The sequence below is a fragment of the Cervus canadensis genome, chromosome 3 (genome assembly GCF_019320065.1).
Source record: "Cervus canadensis isolate Bull #8, Minnesota chromosome 3, ASM1932006v1, whole genome shotgun sequence".
Taxonomy (NCBI): domain Eukaryota; kingdom Metazoa; phylum Chordata; class Mammalia; order Artiodactyla; family Cervidae; genus Cervus; species Cervus canadensis.
The window spans coordinates 62,923,246-62,942,780 of NC_057388.1; the positions used below are offsets into that span (position 1 = coordinate 62,923,246).

At 42.1% G+C, this 19,535-nt stretch overlaps 1 protein-coding gene across 3 annotated transcripts in view; it reads right to left on the minus strand.

Annotated features, from left to right (window-relative positions):
- Positions 1-1,683: 1,683 nt before the first annotated feature.
- Positions 1,684-19,535, minus strand: part of CHN2 (chimerin 2) — a 332,030-nt gene continuing 314,178 nt past the window's right edge. For all 3 annotated transcript variants that reach the window (XM_043463301.1, XM_043463302.1, XM_043463303.1), the window contains exons 10-13: positions 14,950-15,027; positions 10,748-10,885; positions 8,970-9,075; positions 1,684-3,482 (exon numbers count right to left, since the gene is read on the minus strand). In XM_043463301.1, coding sequence (XP_043319236.1) covers positions 3,311-3,482; positions 8,970-9,075; positions 10,748-10,885; positions 14,950-15,027 — 494 coding nt within the window. In that variant the 3' untranslated portion in view covers positions 1,684-3,310. The remainder of the gene's footprint in view (positions 3,483-8,969; positions 9,076-10,747; positions 10,886-14,949; positions 15,028-19,535) is intronic.

Genomic DNA, 19,535 nt, shown 5'->3' on the forward strand with positions numbered 1-19,535 from the left:
GAATCTGCCTGCAATGTGGGAGACCTGTGTTTGATCCCCAGGGTAGGGGAAATCCCCTGGAGGAGCGCATAGCAACCTACTCCAGTACTCTTGCCTGAAGAATCCCCATGGACAGAGGAGCCTGCTGGGCTACAGTCCATGTGGTCACAAAGGGTCAGACATGACAACGACCGCAAGTGACATAAACATTTTCATTGCCAGTATTCAGTGTCTGGCCCATTAATAAGTGCTTGATAAGTATTTGTTGAAAATTAATGAATATCACATTTTTAAAATCAAAAGATTGACTATGAATTTGGGGATTGGTAGATCTTGGGAACTTGTAAGCTACCTGTGTTGGGTTTTCAGTTGCAGGCAGGACGGCCCAGGTAGCACACCTGTGTGCTATGTTACTTTCCTCAACTCCTCAAATCTCTTCTCACTTGTTCCTTCCAGACTGCTGTCCTTGAACTCCTGCACCAGCTCCCTTCCAAGCTTGGAGACCAGGTGCCCATTTATGTTAATGGGAGAAAGGAAAGGGTCTTCCTCTACCCACCCTGTCCCACCTCTTACAACCCACCTGTGGACAGTTTAACAGTGGGTTCTAGAAACAACACTGCCTCCTTTCAGGTCTAAGTACTAGAATTATTCCAAGGGCAGGAATTTCAAGCCAGGTAAGAGGAGCCACGTCAAGCTGCCAGATGGTGGGGAAGATAGGCATGAGTGAGCAGGCTTCAGACTAAAGCAAGGTAGAGGGGATCAAGTGTTGTAATCACATTAGAGAAAAGGAGTCAAGTGACTCTCATTACACACAAGAGCCCTGTTATAGTAATACCCCTATGATTACTTGGACTTGGATTTGACCTGGGACAAATCCTTTTCTTTCATGTGTCTTCTTTTCCACCTCATGTTATAGCCTTTCCTCTCCTAAGTCATCATTCTTAAAACTCAATCAGAATATTTTCTCCAGTTTTTCAGAGGAGCAAACTCATTCCCAAGGTCATATGCAGCCAATAATAGGCAGGTCCTTGGCGGCTCAGATGGTAAAGAACCTGCCTGCAATGCGGAAGACCCAGGTTTGACTTGGAGAAGGAAATGGCAACCCACTCCAGTGTTCTTGCCTGGAGAATCCCAGGGACGGGGGAGCCTGGTGGGCTGCCGTCTATGGGGTCGCACAGAGTCGGACATGACTGAAGCGACTTAGCAGCAGCAGCAGCAGGTTTGATCCCTGGAGATCCCCTGGAGAAGGGAATGGCAACCCACTCCACTATTCTTGCCTGGAGAATCCCATGGACAGAGGAGCCTGGTGGGCTACAGTCCATGGGGTTGCAAAGAGTTGGACACAACTGAGTGACTAACACTTTCACTTTCTGCTACTCAAACTTGAGTCTTTCTGCCCTCCTGCATGCATCCTAGGGTGATCTGCTCTAAACACCACATAACTCAATGAAGGACATAAACACAGTGGGTCTTACAGAAAGGGAAGCTAGAGTATTGGAACCTTAATCGCAGGCAGGCTCCGCAGGAGGAAACTGGAGGAGGGAGTGGGACCAGAGGCGAAGACTCCGTGGGATCTTTCTTTTCTTATTGTGTTTTGGCAATGATAGAAACTTTATTGCCTAAAATCCATCTGGGAGCAGTGTTGTGAATATTCTTTCCCTCTAGCCCCCAACACCAATTTCTTTCATGTCTTCCCAAATGATAGACAGAGAATTTAATACATTTAATGCTTTTTCCTTCCATTTACACTATCATAAATTACAAAGTATTGTTCACTTCACAAAATAAAACCATTTCCAAATAATTTTTGACAGTATCAAGAAGTACATAAGCTACGACAAACAAACCTGTACAGCTGGGAGGAACAATGCTATCAGGGACCAAGCAGAACCATCCCGACCCCCGAGTGCCAGCGAAGTCCTTTCACACGGCCCTTGAGGATTTCCAGAATGACAACTGCACTGCCCTCTCCCCTTTCAGCTCACTTAACACACAGTAATTCTCTTCTGGTCACTCCAAAACAAGACTGGTGAGTAACAACATGAATCATTTCAGACAATCAGAGGAAAAGACATTGTAGTTAGGTTTAAGAAAAACAAATTTAGCTTTACAGTTTTTTGACATTTTAAATATTTTACCTATGTTACAAAATATAGAAATCTTGGTGTGGAAAGCTCATGATAAGATAAATAGAACCAATAAGATAGAACTATAGTCATCAAATCATATTAAATTATCCATCAGAGCTACTTTGATCAAGGAGGTACACATATTCATAAAAACCAAACTTATTCATTCTTTAAAAAATAGGCTTGTTTATAAAACAAAAATGAAAAAATCAACAATGACTGCAGGTTCACTTTTCAGAAATATAGACATATGCCGAAAATGCAACTTGCCATTAACAGATGAATTCAGAGTGCTTGCCCGAAATGAAGAGGAAAAGTGCTTTTTACGTGGCCTAGATATAACCAGTGTTTCCAAATCATTTTATGTAAAAGGACCACGTTCTGCATATTCTGTGATGTACACACATGATATGGAAGGACTATGACCAATTCTGAAACATACTTTGGGATTTCACAAAATTTCTATGGAAAGAAAATTTTTAGATGTGACAGACCATCCTACAATTGCTATAAACATATACCGCACGATAGCAAAATGGCAGTGCTTAACAGAAAAAACTATTAAAAGCAGGGACAGAGGTGGGAGGTGAAATTTCACTGCAAAGCACTGATAAGGACAGAGGTATGTCAAGATAATACTGCATTCATGGGAAACTTTTCCAGGGATCACAGCAAGAAGGCAGGGCAAGGTATACAGGGTAATAATCAATGCACTGCATTGAGTTCTATTTGCTAAAATAAAGTAACATTCTTGCAGCTAAAATAAAAATACATCTTACAATATAAGTTTCATTTAACATTTAACATATAGAATTGTCTTCTTTTTGTAAGTGGAAAATGTATAACTGTATCAAGTACCTCTATGAATTAAGTTCCCTTTTATTACTGATAAGACAGAAGTTTAAAGGTCTACTTTTAATAAGTTAAAGAAAGATTTATTAATCACTCTTCCAACAAAACAGACAGACATACGAGGCACGGCAAAGACCCTAGGTGAGGACTTTTTCTCGCCCTCATCCTTGCTGTTCTCCTGTGGAGGGGCCAGTGTCTATGAGACACAGTAGCCAACCTGGCAATCCACTGTGGTCCAGGAAATTCCATCACTTGTTTGGAAAACAAATCAAGTGCAAGAGATGTTTTTATTTCTTTAGCCTTATCAACTTAGATGGGGCTGGTGCCACTCAACTCATTAACCTGGTGAATTAAAACAAAACATCTTCGTTTTCTATTAAGATCTGCACAATCAGCTTTTGGTACCGCATGTCATGGAGGGTGGTGAGGGTGCTGTCCTCAGGAGGTCTCATCAGGGTGGGCCCAAACACAATCCCCAGATTTTCAGCATTCATGAAATTGTCCTTTTCATTCATAGTCACCCTGCAAGAAAAACATACACAGAGAGACGTTATACAGATTCAAGGGTGGATTTGTGTACTGATTATGAAATAGGCCCCTGAGAGCTTCTCTGGTTTCGGAATTTGCAAAAGAAAATTGAGGACTGGAATTATAGAGAAGTATTTTTTTAAAAGGGAATTTTTGGATTTTCTTGAAGAGATCTCTAGTCTTTCCCATTCTATTGTTTTCCTCTATTTGTTTGCATTGATCACTAAGGAAGGCTTTCTTATCTCTCCTTGGTATTCTTTGGAACTCTGCATGCAGATTCTTATATCTTTCCTTTTCTCCTTTGCCTTTAGCTTCTCTTGTTTTCTCAGCTATTTGTAAGGGCTCCTCATACAACCATTTTGCCTTTTTGCATTTCTTTTTCTTGGGGATGGTCTTGATCACTGCCTGCTGTACAATGTCACGAACCTCCGTCCATAGTTCTTCAGACACTCATTATCATATCTAATCCCTTGAATCTAAAGAAGCAGAAAATATTAAGAAGAGGTGGCAAGAATACACAGAAGAACATATAAAAAAGATCTTCATGACCCAGAAAACTATGATGGTCTGATCACTGGACTAAAGCCAGACATCCTGGAATGCAAAGTCAAGTGGACCTTAGAAAGCATCACTATGAACAAAGCTAGTGGAGGTGATGGAATTCCAGTTGAGCTATTTCAAATCCTAAAAGATGATGCTTTTAAAGTGCTGCACTCAATATGCCAGTAAATTTGGAAAACTCAGCAGTGGCCATAGGACTGGAAAAGGTCAGTTTTCATTCCTTGCTCAGTTTGAGCAAGCTCTTGGGAGTTGCTGATGGACAGGGAAGCCTGGCATGCTGCAGTCCATGGGGTCACAAAGAGTCCGATAGGACTGAGCAACTGAACTGAACTGAATTTTCAGATTAATTTTTTAGAATATGGACATTGTCTTCAGCCCACAGAAGTGAACTATGAGGTGAATCTGGTATGGACACACTTTTGAACACTATAAAATCAGTCCTTCTTACTAAATAAACATGGAACTCTCATTGAGGGAATATTGGCTTGAAGGGGCAGTAAAGATTATTAGGTGGCCCATAATGCATACAGATTTAGTCGAGACTTTATGACTGTCTTCATTTCCCTCTTCTTGCTATCCACTGGTCTATATGCTGGAGGCTTGTATAACTATCTTCATTTCCCTCTTGCTGTCCACTGTCTGTATGTTTGTATGACTGTCTTTATCTCCTTCTTGCTTTCTAATGGTCTATATGCTGGAGGCTTGTATGACTGTCTTCACTTCCCTCATCTTGCTGTCCCTACAGGTCTGTATGCTGGAGGCTTATATGACTGTCTTCATTTCCCTCTTCTTGCTGTCCATTGGCTGGCCAACCAGGAAGCTGAGGCTAGATTCCCTGCCTGCTGGCAGGGCTACTGCCTGAGGAGAAAGGTCAAGGCATTGTCACGGGACAAGAGAATGCCTGGAATGTGGCCAAATGGGAATGCAGTTAGACATTATTTTTAGTTCCCACAGGATGAGGTCTGGAGCAGTCATTGTTATTGGAATTGAAAACCATCATCTCATCAATAATCATTAGAGAAATGCAAATAAAAAATACAGTGAGGTATCACCTCACACCAGTCAGAATGGCCATGATCAAAAAATCTAGAAACAAAAAATGCTGGAGAGGGTGTGGAGAAAAGGGAATCCTCTTACACTATTGATGGGATTGTAAATTGGTACAACCATTGTGGAGAACAGTATGGAGGTTCCTTAAAAAACAAATATAGAACTACCATATGACCCAGCAGTCCACTCTTGGGCATATAGCTGAAGAAAACTCTAATTTGAAAAGATAAATGCATGCCAGTGTTCACTGCAGCACTATTTACAACCGCCAAGACATGGAAGCAACCTAAATATCCATCAGCAGAGGAGTGGATAAAGGAGATGTGGTGCATATACACAATGGAATAGGTGTATATGTTGCCATTCCCTTCTCCAGGGGATCTTCCCAGCCCAGGGACTGAACCTGGGTCTTCCGCATTGCAGGCAGATTCTTTACCATCTGAGCCACCAGCGATCCTGATGGAATATTACTCAGCTCTAAGAGGGAATGAAATAATGCTGCCTGCAGCAGCAAGGATGGACCTAGACGTTGTCACACTGAGTAAGTCGGACAGAGAAAGACAAATACCATGTGATACCACTTATATACGGAATCTTAAAGCACAAGTGAACTGATTGACAAAACAGGGTCACAGATGTAGAAAACAAAATTTATGGTTACCTGGGGGAAATGGGGGTAGGGAGGGATAAACTGGGAGATTGGGCTTGATATACACATAGTACTATATATAAAACAGATAAATAATAAGGACCTACTGTATAGCAGAGGGAAATCTATTCAGCACTCTGTTATGGCCTATATGGGAAAAGAATCTATAAAAGAGTGGATATTTGCTTATGTATAACTGATTCACTTTACTGTCCAGCAGAAACTAACAAAACATAAATCAACTATAGTCTAATAAAATTATTTTAAAAACACCCAAGTAAGAACTGCAAAGCCTTTAAACACGAAATTCAAACTCCAAAGTTGGCTTAAAACCTTCCTAAGTAGAATAAAATTATGATCTCTCAGATTCTTGCTTTAAGGAATTAAGGTTTTAGGATGTTCATAATAGATATAAAAGGGAGTACATTCTTCAAAGAAGAGCAAAATCGGATTGACATATGTTTAAGTTTTTTACAGAAAGCTATCCTTTTGTGTTTATTCTCTTAAAGCTAATTAAGCTTAGCTGTGTGTGCGTGCATGCCAAGTTGCTTCAGTCACGTCCAACTCTTTGCAACCCCATAGACTATAGCTGTGCAGGCTCCTCTGTCCATGAGAGTCTCCAGGCAAGAATACTGGAGTAGGTTGCCATCTTAACTTTGCAAAGTGAAGGTAATGCAAGCTGAATTGACCTTCCTAAGACTAGCCATCTAGCATTATTTTAGAAAGGTCAACTCAGCTTGCATTACCTTCACATTGCAAAGTTAAGAGGGAGGTAAGAAAGAGGATATTCTTCATTTTCAAACTACTCATAGTTCTCTATCAAGTCAGGCACCACACCTGACCAGACAAGATGGATAGCAACCCCTCCATAGTAAAAATACTAAATAATTGGCATTTAAGACTCAACTGGGATGTGTCAGCATTTTTTTACTTTGCCTTTCAAAGTATCACAATTGGACACTGAAAGAAATAACATATAGCTAATTAAAAGGCAGGCTGACATTCAAGCCTATTTTTTATCCAAAATTTACTTGTACTCTTAAATTCAATAAATTAATCAAAATGAGACTCTTCTAAGATAACTGTTACATTTCTGATCACCTTGAATATGAGCAAGAGTATTTATATGTTTTAAAGGTAGAAAAATTAAAACCTCAATGCATTAGTGTTTCTATAGTTTTATCAACTTGTTTCCTTTCATTTACTGAATCAATCTGTAAATTGGTCAGTATAGATATTTTTTGGTTTATTTTATCCAAAAATGGGCTGCTACCATGTATCCCCCCAAAACACAGAGGAAGGCACATGGAAGTACCCTGATCCTGCCAACATCTCAAAGACCAATATATTGACCTCACAAGGACAGTGAAGAGAAGAGATCTGTGGTTTAGGTAAAAGAGTCTGGAACCAGAGACTCCAGTGTACTGTAAACAGCAATCTCTGTTTATCTCACATGCCTTCACACAAATAACCCAGTGTGTAGCCCCTGTGGCAGGCAGCCTCTGAGATGGCCCCCAGTGAGCTCTGTCCTCTGGAATCCATACCCTTCTGTAACTCCTTCCCCGAGAGCAGGGGTCCCTGACCTCCAGGATCTAATAATGCCTGATGATCTGAGGTGGAGCTGATGTAATAATAATAGAAATAAGTGAAAGTGAAAGTTGCCTGGTCGTGTCCGACTCTTTGAGACCCTATGGACTATACAGTCTATGGGATTCTCCAGGCCAGAATACTGAAGTGGGTAGCCTTTCCCTTCTCCAGGGGGTCTTCCCAACCCAGGGATCAAACCCAAGTCTCCCGCATTGTAGGTGGATTTCTTTACCAGCTGAGCCACAAGGGAAGTCCAAGAATACTAGAAAGGGTAGCCTACATCCCTTCTCCAGTGGATCTTCCTGACCCAGGAATCAAATCGGGCTCTCCTGCATTGCAGGCGGATTCTTTAACAATTGAGCTATCAGAAAAGACTAATAGAAACAAAGTACACAATAAATGTAATCTGCTTAAATCATCCCCAATGCATCCCCCAAACCCTGGTCCATGGAAATTTTGTCTTTGACGAAACTGGTCCCTGATGCCAAAAAGGCTGGTGACTGCTGCCCTAGTAGAGCATAGGCTTGACCTAGTGACTTGCTTCCAACACATAGAGTAATAGCAAGAGTAGTGGGGTATGACTTCTGAGATTAGGTTACAGAAAGACTGTCTTCCATTGTGGGTGCCTTGCTTGCTTGCTGTAAGAGAAGCCAGCTGCCATGTGGGGAGCTGCCTATGGGAAGATCCATATGACAGGAAACAGGGTTCCTGTTCTGAGAACAGTCAGCAAGTGACACCTGCAGGCTAGTCGCCTCTGAGGAACTGAATCCTGCCAATGACCATGTGAGTGAGCTTGGAAGTGGACGCTTCCCTCCTCGAGCCTTGCAGCCTCACTGTCAGTTTGACTGCAGCCTCATTATTAACCTTGAACCAAAGGCACGCAGCATAAGCTACCTGGCTTCCTGTCCACAGAGACTATGCAATAATAAACATTTACAGTTTCAAGCCACTAGGTTTGGGGGCAATCTGTTAGTCAGTGGGAGGAAATGACAACCCATTCCAGCATTCTTGCCTGGAGAATCCTATGGACAGAGGAGCCTGGTGGGCCGTCCATGGGGTTGCAGAGATTTGGACATGACTGAGCACACACACATGACAGATAATTAATACATCAAATGAAACGAGAGATCAGTGTGGAAATCTGCTTGCCCAGAAAGAAGGCAGCTCAGGAGTCTGGGTTTAGGGTGAGCAAAAGGAGGAAAGACAGAACACAGAGTTCAAGGCGTTGTGGGAGGAGGGTGCAGACGCAGGGGCAGCATAGACACATGGTTAAGACAGATTAAGGGCTATGGGTCAAACTGGGTTTCCATCCTGGCTTTACCTCACCTCTCTGCATGAGTTGTGTAATGTCCCTAAGCTTCAGAAGTATTATCTGTAACATGAGGTCCCTAACCGTAACCACCTGAGATAGAGGACACATCTAAAGTGCGAGGAGCAGCTCCTGCTATCTCCTAGACACAGAGTGAGTGTCTAGGGTTATCAATGGGGCGGGCCTGCAGAAGGTAACCTAATTCACTTAAAAGGAGGATCTGTCCACTCAGTGGGTTGGGGAGGTTGTGCACTTTTCCTAATGCATCAAATTGCGCAGGGCAGGTAGAGTGTGCGGAGGCGGCGCCACGGAGGTGTCAGCTTACTTCTTGAGGTGGATCATCAGGTATCGGAGGGTCTCATAGTGGGCAGGAGGAAGCAGCATCAGCACTTCATGGACTGCTTCCAGCCTCTCATCCGCATTGGAGATTTCTGTGAAGATCACACATAATGAATATCAGTGCAGTGCTGAAACATTAAAGTTTTCAGAGAAACTATAAGAAGTTTGGTTTGTTCAGGCTACAGACGAAGGGGATGTCTAATAATATTTCACTTAAAGTGATCCATTTGTTCATGTCTTATTTCAGAAAGGGTTTGAGGCTGGGAGCCACATGCGTATTGAATGTCCACTGGCTGCATGGCAGCAGGCTGCCTGTGGTCCTTGCCCTCCAGGACTCTGCAGCCTTGTAGATGCTCACTGGTGGCACACGCACAGACTGTGCTCTGCCCATCTTCTGAACACTGGATTTGCTAGAAACTATGACCAGCTTTAATTTAAACTGGACCACACTTGGGAGCTTTCTCCTGAAATTGTCTACCAAATCTTTTCTTGGCAGGCATAACTGAATCCACTTTATAATACAAGGGCACTGGCAGGTGAGCCAGCCAATTCAGGCTGCACTGTTGGTACTTTTTGTCAAAATTTTGGCATGGTGAACCCCAGGGTGCTGTCCGGGTTAGGAAGTAGATAATAGGCACGTTAACAATGGGAGGAAGCTTGCATGCTTCTGTTTTCAGGACTCTGATAGGTATTGGCAGCCATTCAGAGAAAGCTCTCCGGGTCATTCCTCCTGGGGTAGAGGGTACCTACTGTCAGAACCTTCCCCACAAGACCACTGGGATCTTGTGGATCCCTGGAAAGAATGCTCTTACCAGGGAGTACAGCCACAGCTCATCTGGAAAGTACACCCTGCACGTTTGCAGTCTGCCCATGTGTCTCCCCATCAGGTATCTTGTTACTATAGTTAGCAACATATACCTTTAAAGATTATAGTTTTTAAAAAAACTTCCTCAAAGTGTGCTTGACTGCTGTGTCATGCATTCTAGCAGTTGAATCTCCTTTTCCTCACTACAGTCCTGGACAAAGTGTAATGCAACCCCCCCCCCCCCCACCCCCAACACACACACACACAGACACACACAGGTCCTCACCTGATGGCACGACCCAAGTGCCAAACCCTGAAGGAGCAGCTCTGGGCTGATGGAAGACTAATGCTAATGTTCCATTTCTGGACTTGTGTGCTCAGCTCTCTAAGCTTAGTTTACCTCCTCTGTAAAATGGGATTACAATATTTGCCTCATCAGGTAGATGAGAAGGTTAAAAAAGGAGATATTGGTGAGAGTTCCTAGGATAGTACTTGACACAGTATCTTCTTGGCCTGTTACTGATTTTGAACAGCATCAATGTGCCCTAACTTGGGGTATGACTTTAATCAACTAGCAAGGGTATTCTGCTGAATAGATGAGAGTAGTTAATCTATACAGCCCTCACTGAAGAATATTTGATTGCTTACTAGAAAAGCATTTCACTTTCAACGTATAACAGAGTAAGTCTGACTGTGCTGGTTGCCAGCATAGAAGAAACAGTGGGGACAGACAGAACTGCCTGGTACCCAGTATCAGCCGAGTAGAACTGGCTTAGTGCTGGTTCCATTCAGCTAGTGCACTATGTCTGGTTTTCTATTAACTGTACCGTTGTGCCCTCACTTGGCAAAGCAAGCCCTCATGCAATAATTTAATCAGGTTCTGAGTTTTCATTTTCTTGAAGTCAAAAGCATCACACTTAAAAATTTGGTGCCTTAAAAAATTAGTTCTCAATACTTACTCGCTGCTTCTATAAATTTAGAATAGGTATCGTAGGTGATGACAGGAATGGGTAAGTCTCTGAAATACAGTTTAAGGGCTCCAGTGATGATGTTTATGTCTGGATAGATGCTGGCAGATATATCTGCCTTTTCACCATCTGAAAAACAATCAATGATCCAATTCCTAATTAGGATCTCATTTCACCAAGTTAAACCGTGCCCAGAAAGAAAAAAAAAAAGATCCAACAATGAATGCTCCCTTACAAGTCTCAGCTGACTCCTTTGGCATCTAATAACATGGAGATGCAGAAAGTAACAAAAAGAAGTTTGGTAAGAGGGATTTTGGGTCTGAGGATAAGTACAGCCAAAAAAGTAGTGAAATAGACTTAAAATAGTTCTTTGGGTGCCAGCCCTTGGTAATTTGCTAAGTAGAAGTCTAGCACAGTAATTTATATTCTAGACACAAAGCTTATAATAGGATAACAATCTAATTTGAAATTATAAAATCAAGAATCTCATATAGTATTCTTTGGATTTGGATTTAAAGATCACATACATAAAATAAGCTGAATATCTTCAGGTTTTAATGTTTCTTTCAGGCTTACCAAAGTTTCTTTTCACTTGATTATTCCTTTCTTAATCCCTAAGACTTTAATCTGGGAAACTTAAACCTTCCCTCATGTGTAGGTAATGTTATATTTCTTGCTATATTTTGCAATCTTTCTGAAGACATATTTTGACTTTTTGTTTTTACCATTAGTAGATATCAGTCCAATTTCACTGTCACAATCTATAAAATTTTTTCAATCATATAGGGACTATCAGCATTATCTTTTATACAGAGAATTGAAAGAAAGAACAAATATCTCAGCAAATTTGGTTGTGAGGATTAAAAAGCTCTTAATGTATAGAAAACAGTAAGAGTGTAGCAGATAGGCAATCTGATCACATTACTTATGTATTTAACAAATAATTACTGAGAATCTATCATGGGCCAGGCACTGTTAAACTCTAGTGAATTAAGAAAAGACATAAATTTGTCCCTCAGTATCCATGGGGGATTGGTTCTAGGAACTCCCCACCGCATGGGTACCAAAATCCATGGATGCTCAAATCCCTTATATAAAATGGCTTAGTATGTACATATAACTTATGTATATTCTCCTGTATACTTTACATCATCTCTAATTATGTATAATACCTATTACAATGTAAATGCTATGTAAATAACATTAATGCAACGTTCAGTTCAGTTCAGTTGCTCAGTCGTGTCCGACTCTTTGCTACCCCATGAATCGCAGCACGCCAGGACTCCCTGTCCATCACCAATTCCCGGAGTTTACTCAAACTCATGCCCATAGAGTCGGTGATGCCATCCATCTATCTCATCCTCTGTCGTCCCCTTCTCCTCCTGCCCCCAATCCCTCCCAGCATCAGGGTCTTTTCCAATGAGTCAACTCTTTGCATCAGGTGGCCAAAGTATTGGAGTTTCAGCTTCAACATCAGTCCTTCCAATGAACACCCAGGATTGATCTCCTTTAGGACAGACTGGTTGGATCTCCTTGCAGTCCAAGGGACTCTCAAGAGTCTTCTCCAACACCATGTTCAAAAGCATCAATTTTTCGGTGCTCAGCTTTCTTCACAGTCCAACTCTCACATCGACACATGACCACTGGAAAAACCATAGCCTTGACCAGACGAACCTTTGTTGGCAAAGTAATGTCTCTGCTTTTTAATATGCTATCTAGGTTGGTCATAACTTTCCTTCCAAGGAGTAAGCGTCTTTTAATTTCATGGCTGCAATCACCATCTGCAGTGATTTTGGAGCCCCCCAAAATAAAGTCTGACACTGTTTCCACTGTCTCCCCATCTATTTCCCATGAAGTGATGGGACCAGATGCCATGATCTTAGTTTTCTGAATGTTGAGCTTTAAGTCAACTTTTTCACTCTCCTCTTTCACTTTCATCAAGAGGCTCTTTAGTTCCTCTTCACTTTCTGCCATAAGGGTGGTGTCATCTGCATATCTGAGGTTATTGATATTTCTCCCGGCAATCTTGATTCCAGCTTGTGCTTCTTCTAGCCCAGCGTTTCTCATGATGTACTCTGCATATAAGTTAAATAAGCATGGTGACAATATACAGCCTTGACGTACTCCTTTTCCTATTTGGAACCAGTCTGTTGTTCCATGTCCAGTTGCATACAGGTTTCTCAAGAGGCAGGTCAGGTGGTCTGGTATTCTCCCATCTCTTTCAGAATTTTCCACAGTTTATTGTGATCCACACAGTTGAAGGCTTTGGCATAGTCTATAAAGCAGAAATAAATGTTTTTCTGGAACTCTCTTGCTTTTTCCATGATCCAGCAGATATTGGCAATTTGATCTCTGGTTCCTCTGCCTTTTCTAAAACCAGCTTGAATATCTGGAAGTTCATGGTTCACATATTGCTGAAGCCTGGCTTGGAGAATTTTGAGCTTTACTAGCATGTGAGATGGGTGCAATTGTGCGGTAGTTTGAGCATTCTTTGGCATTGCCTTTCTTGGGATTGGAATGAAAACTGACCTTTTCCAGTCCTGTGGCCACTGCTGAGTTTTCCAAATTTGCTGGCATATTGAGTGCAGCACTTTCACAGCATCATCTTTTAGGGTTTGAAATAGCTCAACTGGAATTCCATCACATCCACTAGCTTTGTTCATAGTGATGCTTTCTAAAGCCCATCTGACTTCACATTCTAGGATGTCTGGCTCTAAGTGAGTGATCACACCATTGTGATTATCTGGGTCGTGAAGATCTTTTTTGTACAATGCAATGTTAATGCTACATAAATAGTTGCCAGCTTGTGGCAAATTCAAGTGTTGCTTTTTAGAACTTTCTGGAATTAAAAAACATATTTCTGATCCACAGTTGGTTGAATCTACCAATATGGAACCTGCAGATACAGAAGGCCAGTGGTACTTTTGTTCAAATAACTCTGGTTAGATTGGAAGTCGGGCATGAAGCTCAACAACTGCAAGGAAATGGGAAGACAGCTCTGCTGGAGAAATGTGGAAACATGGAGCGGGACAGAGGAAAAGGAAATGGAATTCTTAGGTCAGTGTGGGGTGGTCAGGGAAAAGTCATGAGAAGAGAAGACTTATGCTGACATCCAATTGATAAAACAATCAGTATTTGCCAGGCAGAATTGTGAACACATTCTAGATGGAGAGAGCAAGGTGACCCCAGGTGCTTGTTCATGAAGAGAAGTGGGAAGTACTTCAGTATTGCTAGGGTACAAAGTCTGTAGAGAGGAGGTTGTGGCTATGAGCATGCAGATAGATCATTAAAGACCTCATCTACTACTCTACGGAGCAGAGGACCTATCTGGTGGGCCAGAGGTTCCATCTCTGATTGGCTGTACCAGAATTATTTGGATCATTCAAAGGAAATACAGATTCTTAGGCTCACTCAGCTTCCTGAATGAGTTCCCAGGGTGGACCCTGCTGATCTGTATTTTTAATAAGTTCCCTAGTTAGCTCATGATATCTGACCTAAGCGAGAGTATGACCTGGAGGACAGTATGGCACAGTCATGAAGAAAAAAAGGAGTTACCTCCTAAACTTCCCCTAGTTGAGTGCCAGGGGTACCCCCATCCCTATGCTCTCCTCTTTGGATCTCTGGAAGAAGGAGAAGAGTCAATGGGATCTGAGATGGAGGATGCAGAAGGTACCATGTGCCATGGTGCCATGTGACAGATCATAAATGTTGGGCAACAAAGTCAAGAAGCTTAATGACACCAAAGGCTGTCTGATTATTCAAGTAGTATTTTTAACTCACTTCTCCATGTGGTCAACTGTCCATGACTTTTTAAAAGACACTTTCCCCAGAGAATCAGAGAACTATGAGAGAACTATGGATTACATTACTTCCTGGCTTCCTAATGAACCCCATTTCCATTATGAATAAAACTGGTTCCAAAAGAGAAAATGCTAAGGATAAGTCATTTAGCACTCAATAAAGTGCAAGTCTGGGGCATCCTTGGCTCAGAAGGTAGAGAATTTGCCTGCAATGCAGGAGACCCGGGTTAGGTCCCTGGGTTGGGAAGATCTCCTGGAGAAGGGAACAGCTACCCATTCCAGTATTCTTGCCTAGGAAATCCCATGGACAGAGGACGCTGATGGGGTCTGTCCATGAACAGCCGGACACAACTGAGCAACTAACACATACAAACATGCAGAGGGCAAGCCTACCTCTGTCAAATGCCATTTTGACATCTTCGATGTGTTCTGTGAACCCGGAGACTCTATAAAGGCCTTCTGACTTTAGTCCTGTAAAAAAAAAAAAAAAAAAAGATAGATTTTAACTGTAGCTTCCTAAAGCACCTAAAAAAGAATGTAATTTCCTATCTACACTGCATGCTATCAGGAAATGAGCAGATGTAGTCAGTGCTCTTATCAGGGGCTTCCCTGGTGGCTCGGTGGTAAGGAATCTGCCTGCCAATGCAGGAGACACAGGTTTGATCCCTGGGTCAGGATGATCCCATGAAGGGGGAAATGGCAACCAACTCCAGTGTTCTTGCCTGGGAAATTCCATGGACAGAGGAGTCTGGCAGGCAACAGTCCATGGGGTTACAAAGAGTCGGATACAACTGAGTGACTAAGAAGGAAATGCACACAAGCACACTCTTATATGTTACACATGATCACATCAGAACTTGAACTTGTCCATCTCAGCTTCTGTGCATCTGTCTTCATTGCTTGTGTGGCGGTGGAGACCTCGGGGTCTGGTCTTCCTCCTGCCTGGCTCTGCAGAGTGAACCCATGATTAAGATTCTCATCAGTCATGATGTCCTGCTTCCTTTGTTCTTCTGACAGTGGCTGAGACTTCACTCCAGCAAACTATTTTCTCCCCAGCATCATCTCTATCCATATGCCATACTGCACGTAGCACAGCGCTCGGTACACAAGTATGCATATGTGTGGCACATCTTATCCTGATTTTACTAGAACTATCCAAATTTTATAGCCTATGTGTTTATCATAATCATGGCAATATGTTAAATGTTTAACTACATATGATTGATTTAATTGGTATACCTTCAAATAAATGATTATACAAATAGATGCAGGAAAATAAAATTCTAATGAATGAGTCTGGAAACTTGATCACTGTATATTTAGGGTAAGTAAAAGATGTGGGTGCAGCTCCTAGACCTTATTGATTTGTTAGGATATTTCAAAGTATCAGAAAGGATAGAGGATAAGATTTCAGACCTTGTATATCAAAAACCAGCTGCTATCAAACCATAGCTACAGTCATAATAAGCAAATAAACAGTTTCTACTGCTGCTGCATACAGTCTGTCAAGCAATGTAACTAAAGTACATTTCTGTTTTTCATGTATACTATCCACCATATATAAAAGTTGGCACTGGATCTGCTAAAGCTCCAATACTTTGGCCACCTGATGCAAAGAGCTGACTCTTTGGAAAAGACTCCAATGCTGGGAAAGATTGAATGCAAAAGCAGAAGAGGGTGGCAGAGGATGAAATGTTTAGATAGCATCACTAACTCAATGGACATGAATTTGAGCAAACTCTGGGAGATAGTGAGGACAGAGGAGCCTGGCCTGTTGAAGTCCATGGGGTCATGAAGAGTTGGACATGACTTAGCAACTGAACAAAAACAACATTAGGTCTGCACCAGAGACAGCAAATGCATGGCACAGATACTGCCCCTCCTCTCCCCTATGGCCATCAGAGACACTCTTCATTGACCTTAGCATTCTCTCCTACTGAGTCCCACCCAGATTCAGAATTTGTCTCAGACAGTTGTCTAGGGTGCCACTAGTGATCAATTGAATTGGCCCATAAGATGAGACTTGGTTCTACTTGGTGGTGCCTTAAGCATGCCTTGGTCCAGTTGTAACCCACCCTGCAGCAGAGGTGAGTGCACAGTGGCACTTGGGAGCACAGTGCAGTGGACACTAACCCTGCCTTTTGATAGAAGAGCCTACAGGGAAGGTCTTACTGAGGAACTGCCTTTAAGGAAAGTCATGGGACTTCCCTGGCGGTCCAGTGGTTAAGACTCCGCCTTCCAATGCAGGGGGTGTGGGTTCCGTCTCTGGTCAGGGAGCTGAGATCCCACATGCCTCCTGGCCAAAAAACCAGAATATAAAACAGAAGCAATATTGTAACAAAGTCAATAAAGATGATAGAAATGGTCCACAGTAACAATAAATAAATAAATAGAGGAAGTCATGAGGGATGGGCTGGACTTTGCCAGAGTTAGCAGAGGCTGCCGCCTCCCTTCCACTATTAATTCTCCCTTCCTCTGCTGTGATGAAACCTTTGGTTTTTTAGAACAACACTCATTGTAGAGGCCATTAAATCCTGGCCAATGTGAAGAGAGCAGAAGTGATGTGTACAGTGCTGCCCATGGACTTGAAGGGCATGCCCTTTTGCTCTTGGCCAGAATGCAGATGAAATGGTGATAACCATCTGGGACCATAGAGAGGAGGGCAGCACTCAGAGATGACGGGGTAACCAGTGCGGGGCCTGAATTCCTGCCTCTGGGCAGCTACCCCAGCCCTGGACTGCTGCTGGAGACAGAGAGGTTTCCATCTTGTTGATGTCACTATTTGTTGGGGTCTCTGTGATAGCATGAAAACATCTGGGTTAAGAACATTGGTCAGACACACGGATTTCGAGGTGGAGTTAAAGGATTGGGTCATACCAGGTAAAAAAGAAATAACACAGTTGAGTCTTATATGTTGGACCCTGTACTAGGCTGGTTATCTGGATCAACACCTTATGAGGTACAGGTGATTCTGTCCACTTTGAAGATGAAAGAAAAGAAAGTGAAAGTGTTAGTCACTCAGTTGTGTCTGACTCCTTGACACCTCATGGACAGTAGTCTGCCAGGCCCCTCTGTGGAATTCTCCAGGCAAGAATACAGGAGTGAGTTGCCATTCCCTTCTCCAAGGAATCTTTCCAACCCAGGGATCGAACCCAGGTTTCGTGCACTGCAGAAGCCATCATGGAAGCATGAATCAATCACCTTATGAGCTACAACTGATTCTGTTCACTTTGAAGATGAGAAGATAGATATTCAAATGGAGTAAGTAACTTGCCCAAGGTCATACTGTAGCTGATATGAGAAATGGTTGGGAATCTAACTTCAAGTTCATGATCTTTTCACTCTGCCATATTATGCAGAAACAAATGTCCATAAAGGCATCTGGAGAACAGTAAGAAATTGGCTATGGATTGAAGGTGGGATAAGATCTTGGCATTGGTGGCAATGAAGCTGGAAATGGAAGTGTCACATGAATTTCTTCCAGCCCATTCTCTGGTTTCTGCTCCCATGCATGGGACCCTCATGCCTGTAGCTCCAGTCCCTTTGCTGTGACTCCTAGCACAAATTCCTAACTTGTGCTATTCTAGCTCTTATACTAGACATTGCTTAGTGCTGTGCTTTCTGTGGACACATTAGACATCAGATGTGGCAGTAACTTGTCTCCAGTTGTTAGTAGTCTCTGATGAGGATCACCATGGGATGATCCCAGCTTCTTCAGAGATGCGCAGGTCCTGATGGTAAGCTCTTGAGAGGCTGATTATCTGACCCTCTGGGGTAGCAGATCCTTTGAAACAGCAGTACCCAGGGCTGTTCTTCCCAGCCACTCATCCAGAGTCAGGGCACCCCCTCAACTTGGACCCACTTCAGCCCTGCATCAAGAACTCACCAGATCCCAAAGCCCCTACTCAACTCTAACAGACCCAGCAGACAAAAGGCAGGAGGCATTTCTTACAATCTGAGATGAAATGACCGAGTCTTAAGGGAACAGATTAGCTGTAGTTTTCACCCTGCATGGAAGAGGGAATCATTTCCTATCTCTAAAAGGTTTGGGAAAACAAGTTATAATATCATCTTTTGTTTTGGAAAGAATAGGATAGTTGGCAAATGCATAAATACCTGTAGCATACAGTAAGCCAATTTAGACACAACAATGGTACCAGCTATAGTAGGGTATATACATGGCAACACTTGTAAAAGCCTTTCCAATTATCCAAATTACATCCAACAATCCAGATTCTCTCCAACCATACTATAACCACCATATTACTGAACATTTTGATACTGAAAAGTGGCCAAACAAAGCTCAAATAAAGGAAAGATGACTCAAGCATAATATAAAGAATCTTTTTTTTGAAATGTTCCCATCTTCCTTGTATTCTCAGTTTTTGGTGGACATATCTTTCAATCTTTTAGCTTTCCTCTTTGAAATAAACAGAACCAATACTAGGAATAAATTTCTATGTGGTAGAAAATACATGTGTTGACCAATAACTTTTAAACTTTTTTTAAAAGAAGCATTTTTAAAGAGTCGATTTAGACCTCACTTCTGCCATAAACCCTTTCTGAACTCTCCTCAGATAAGATTAAAATGTCCTTCTTTGTGACTCCATGGTGTTTTGAATACACATACTCACAGCATTTACTTAGCACACATGCATGTATGCACTCATAGATTTATTTATTTGCACCCCTGATTCTGTATACTATGCTATGAATTTCTCAAAGGCATGAACTATAACTATTATGTCCCCAGTGTGTAGTACATAATGAATGCTTGGCAAGCATGTATTAAATGTATGCATGCATGGTTTTTGTACAAAACAGAAATTGATGTCATTGGTTGGATTTAGTTTGTGTGTGTGTGTGTGTATGTGTGTGTTTGCGCATGCAGACCATTTCCCCGAGATCAATAGTGGAGAGTCAATTTAACAATTATAAGAATAAAGTCTCCTTGACAACACTAAAAAGAAAGTCACTAT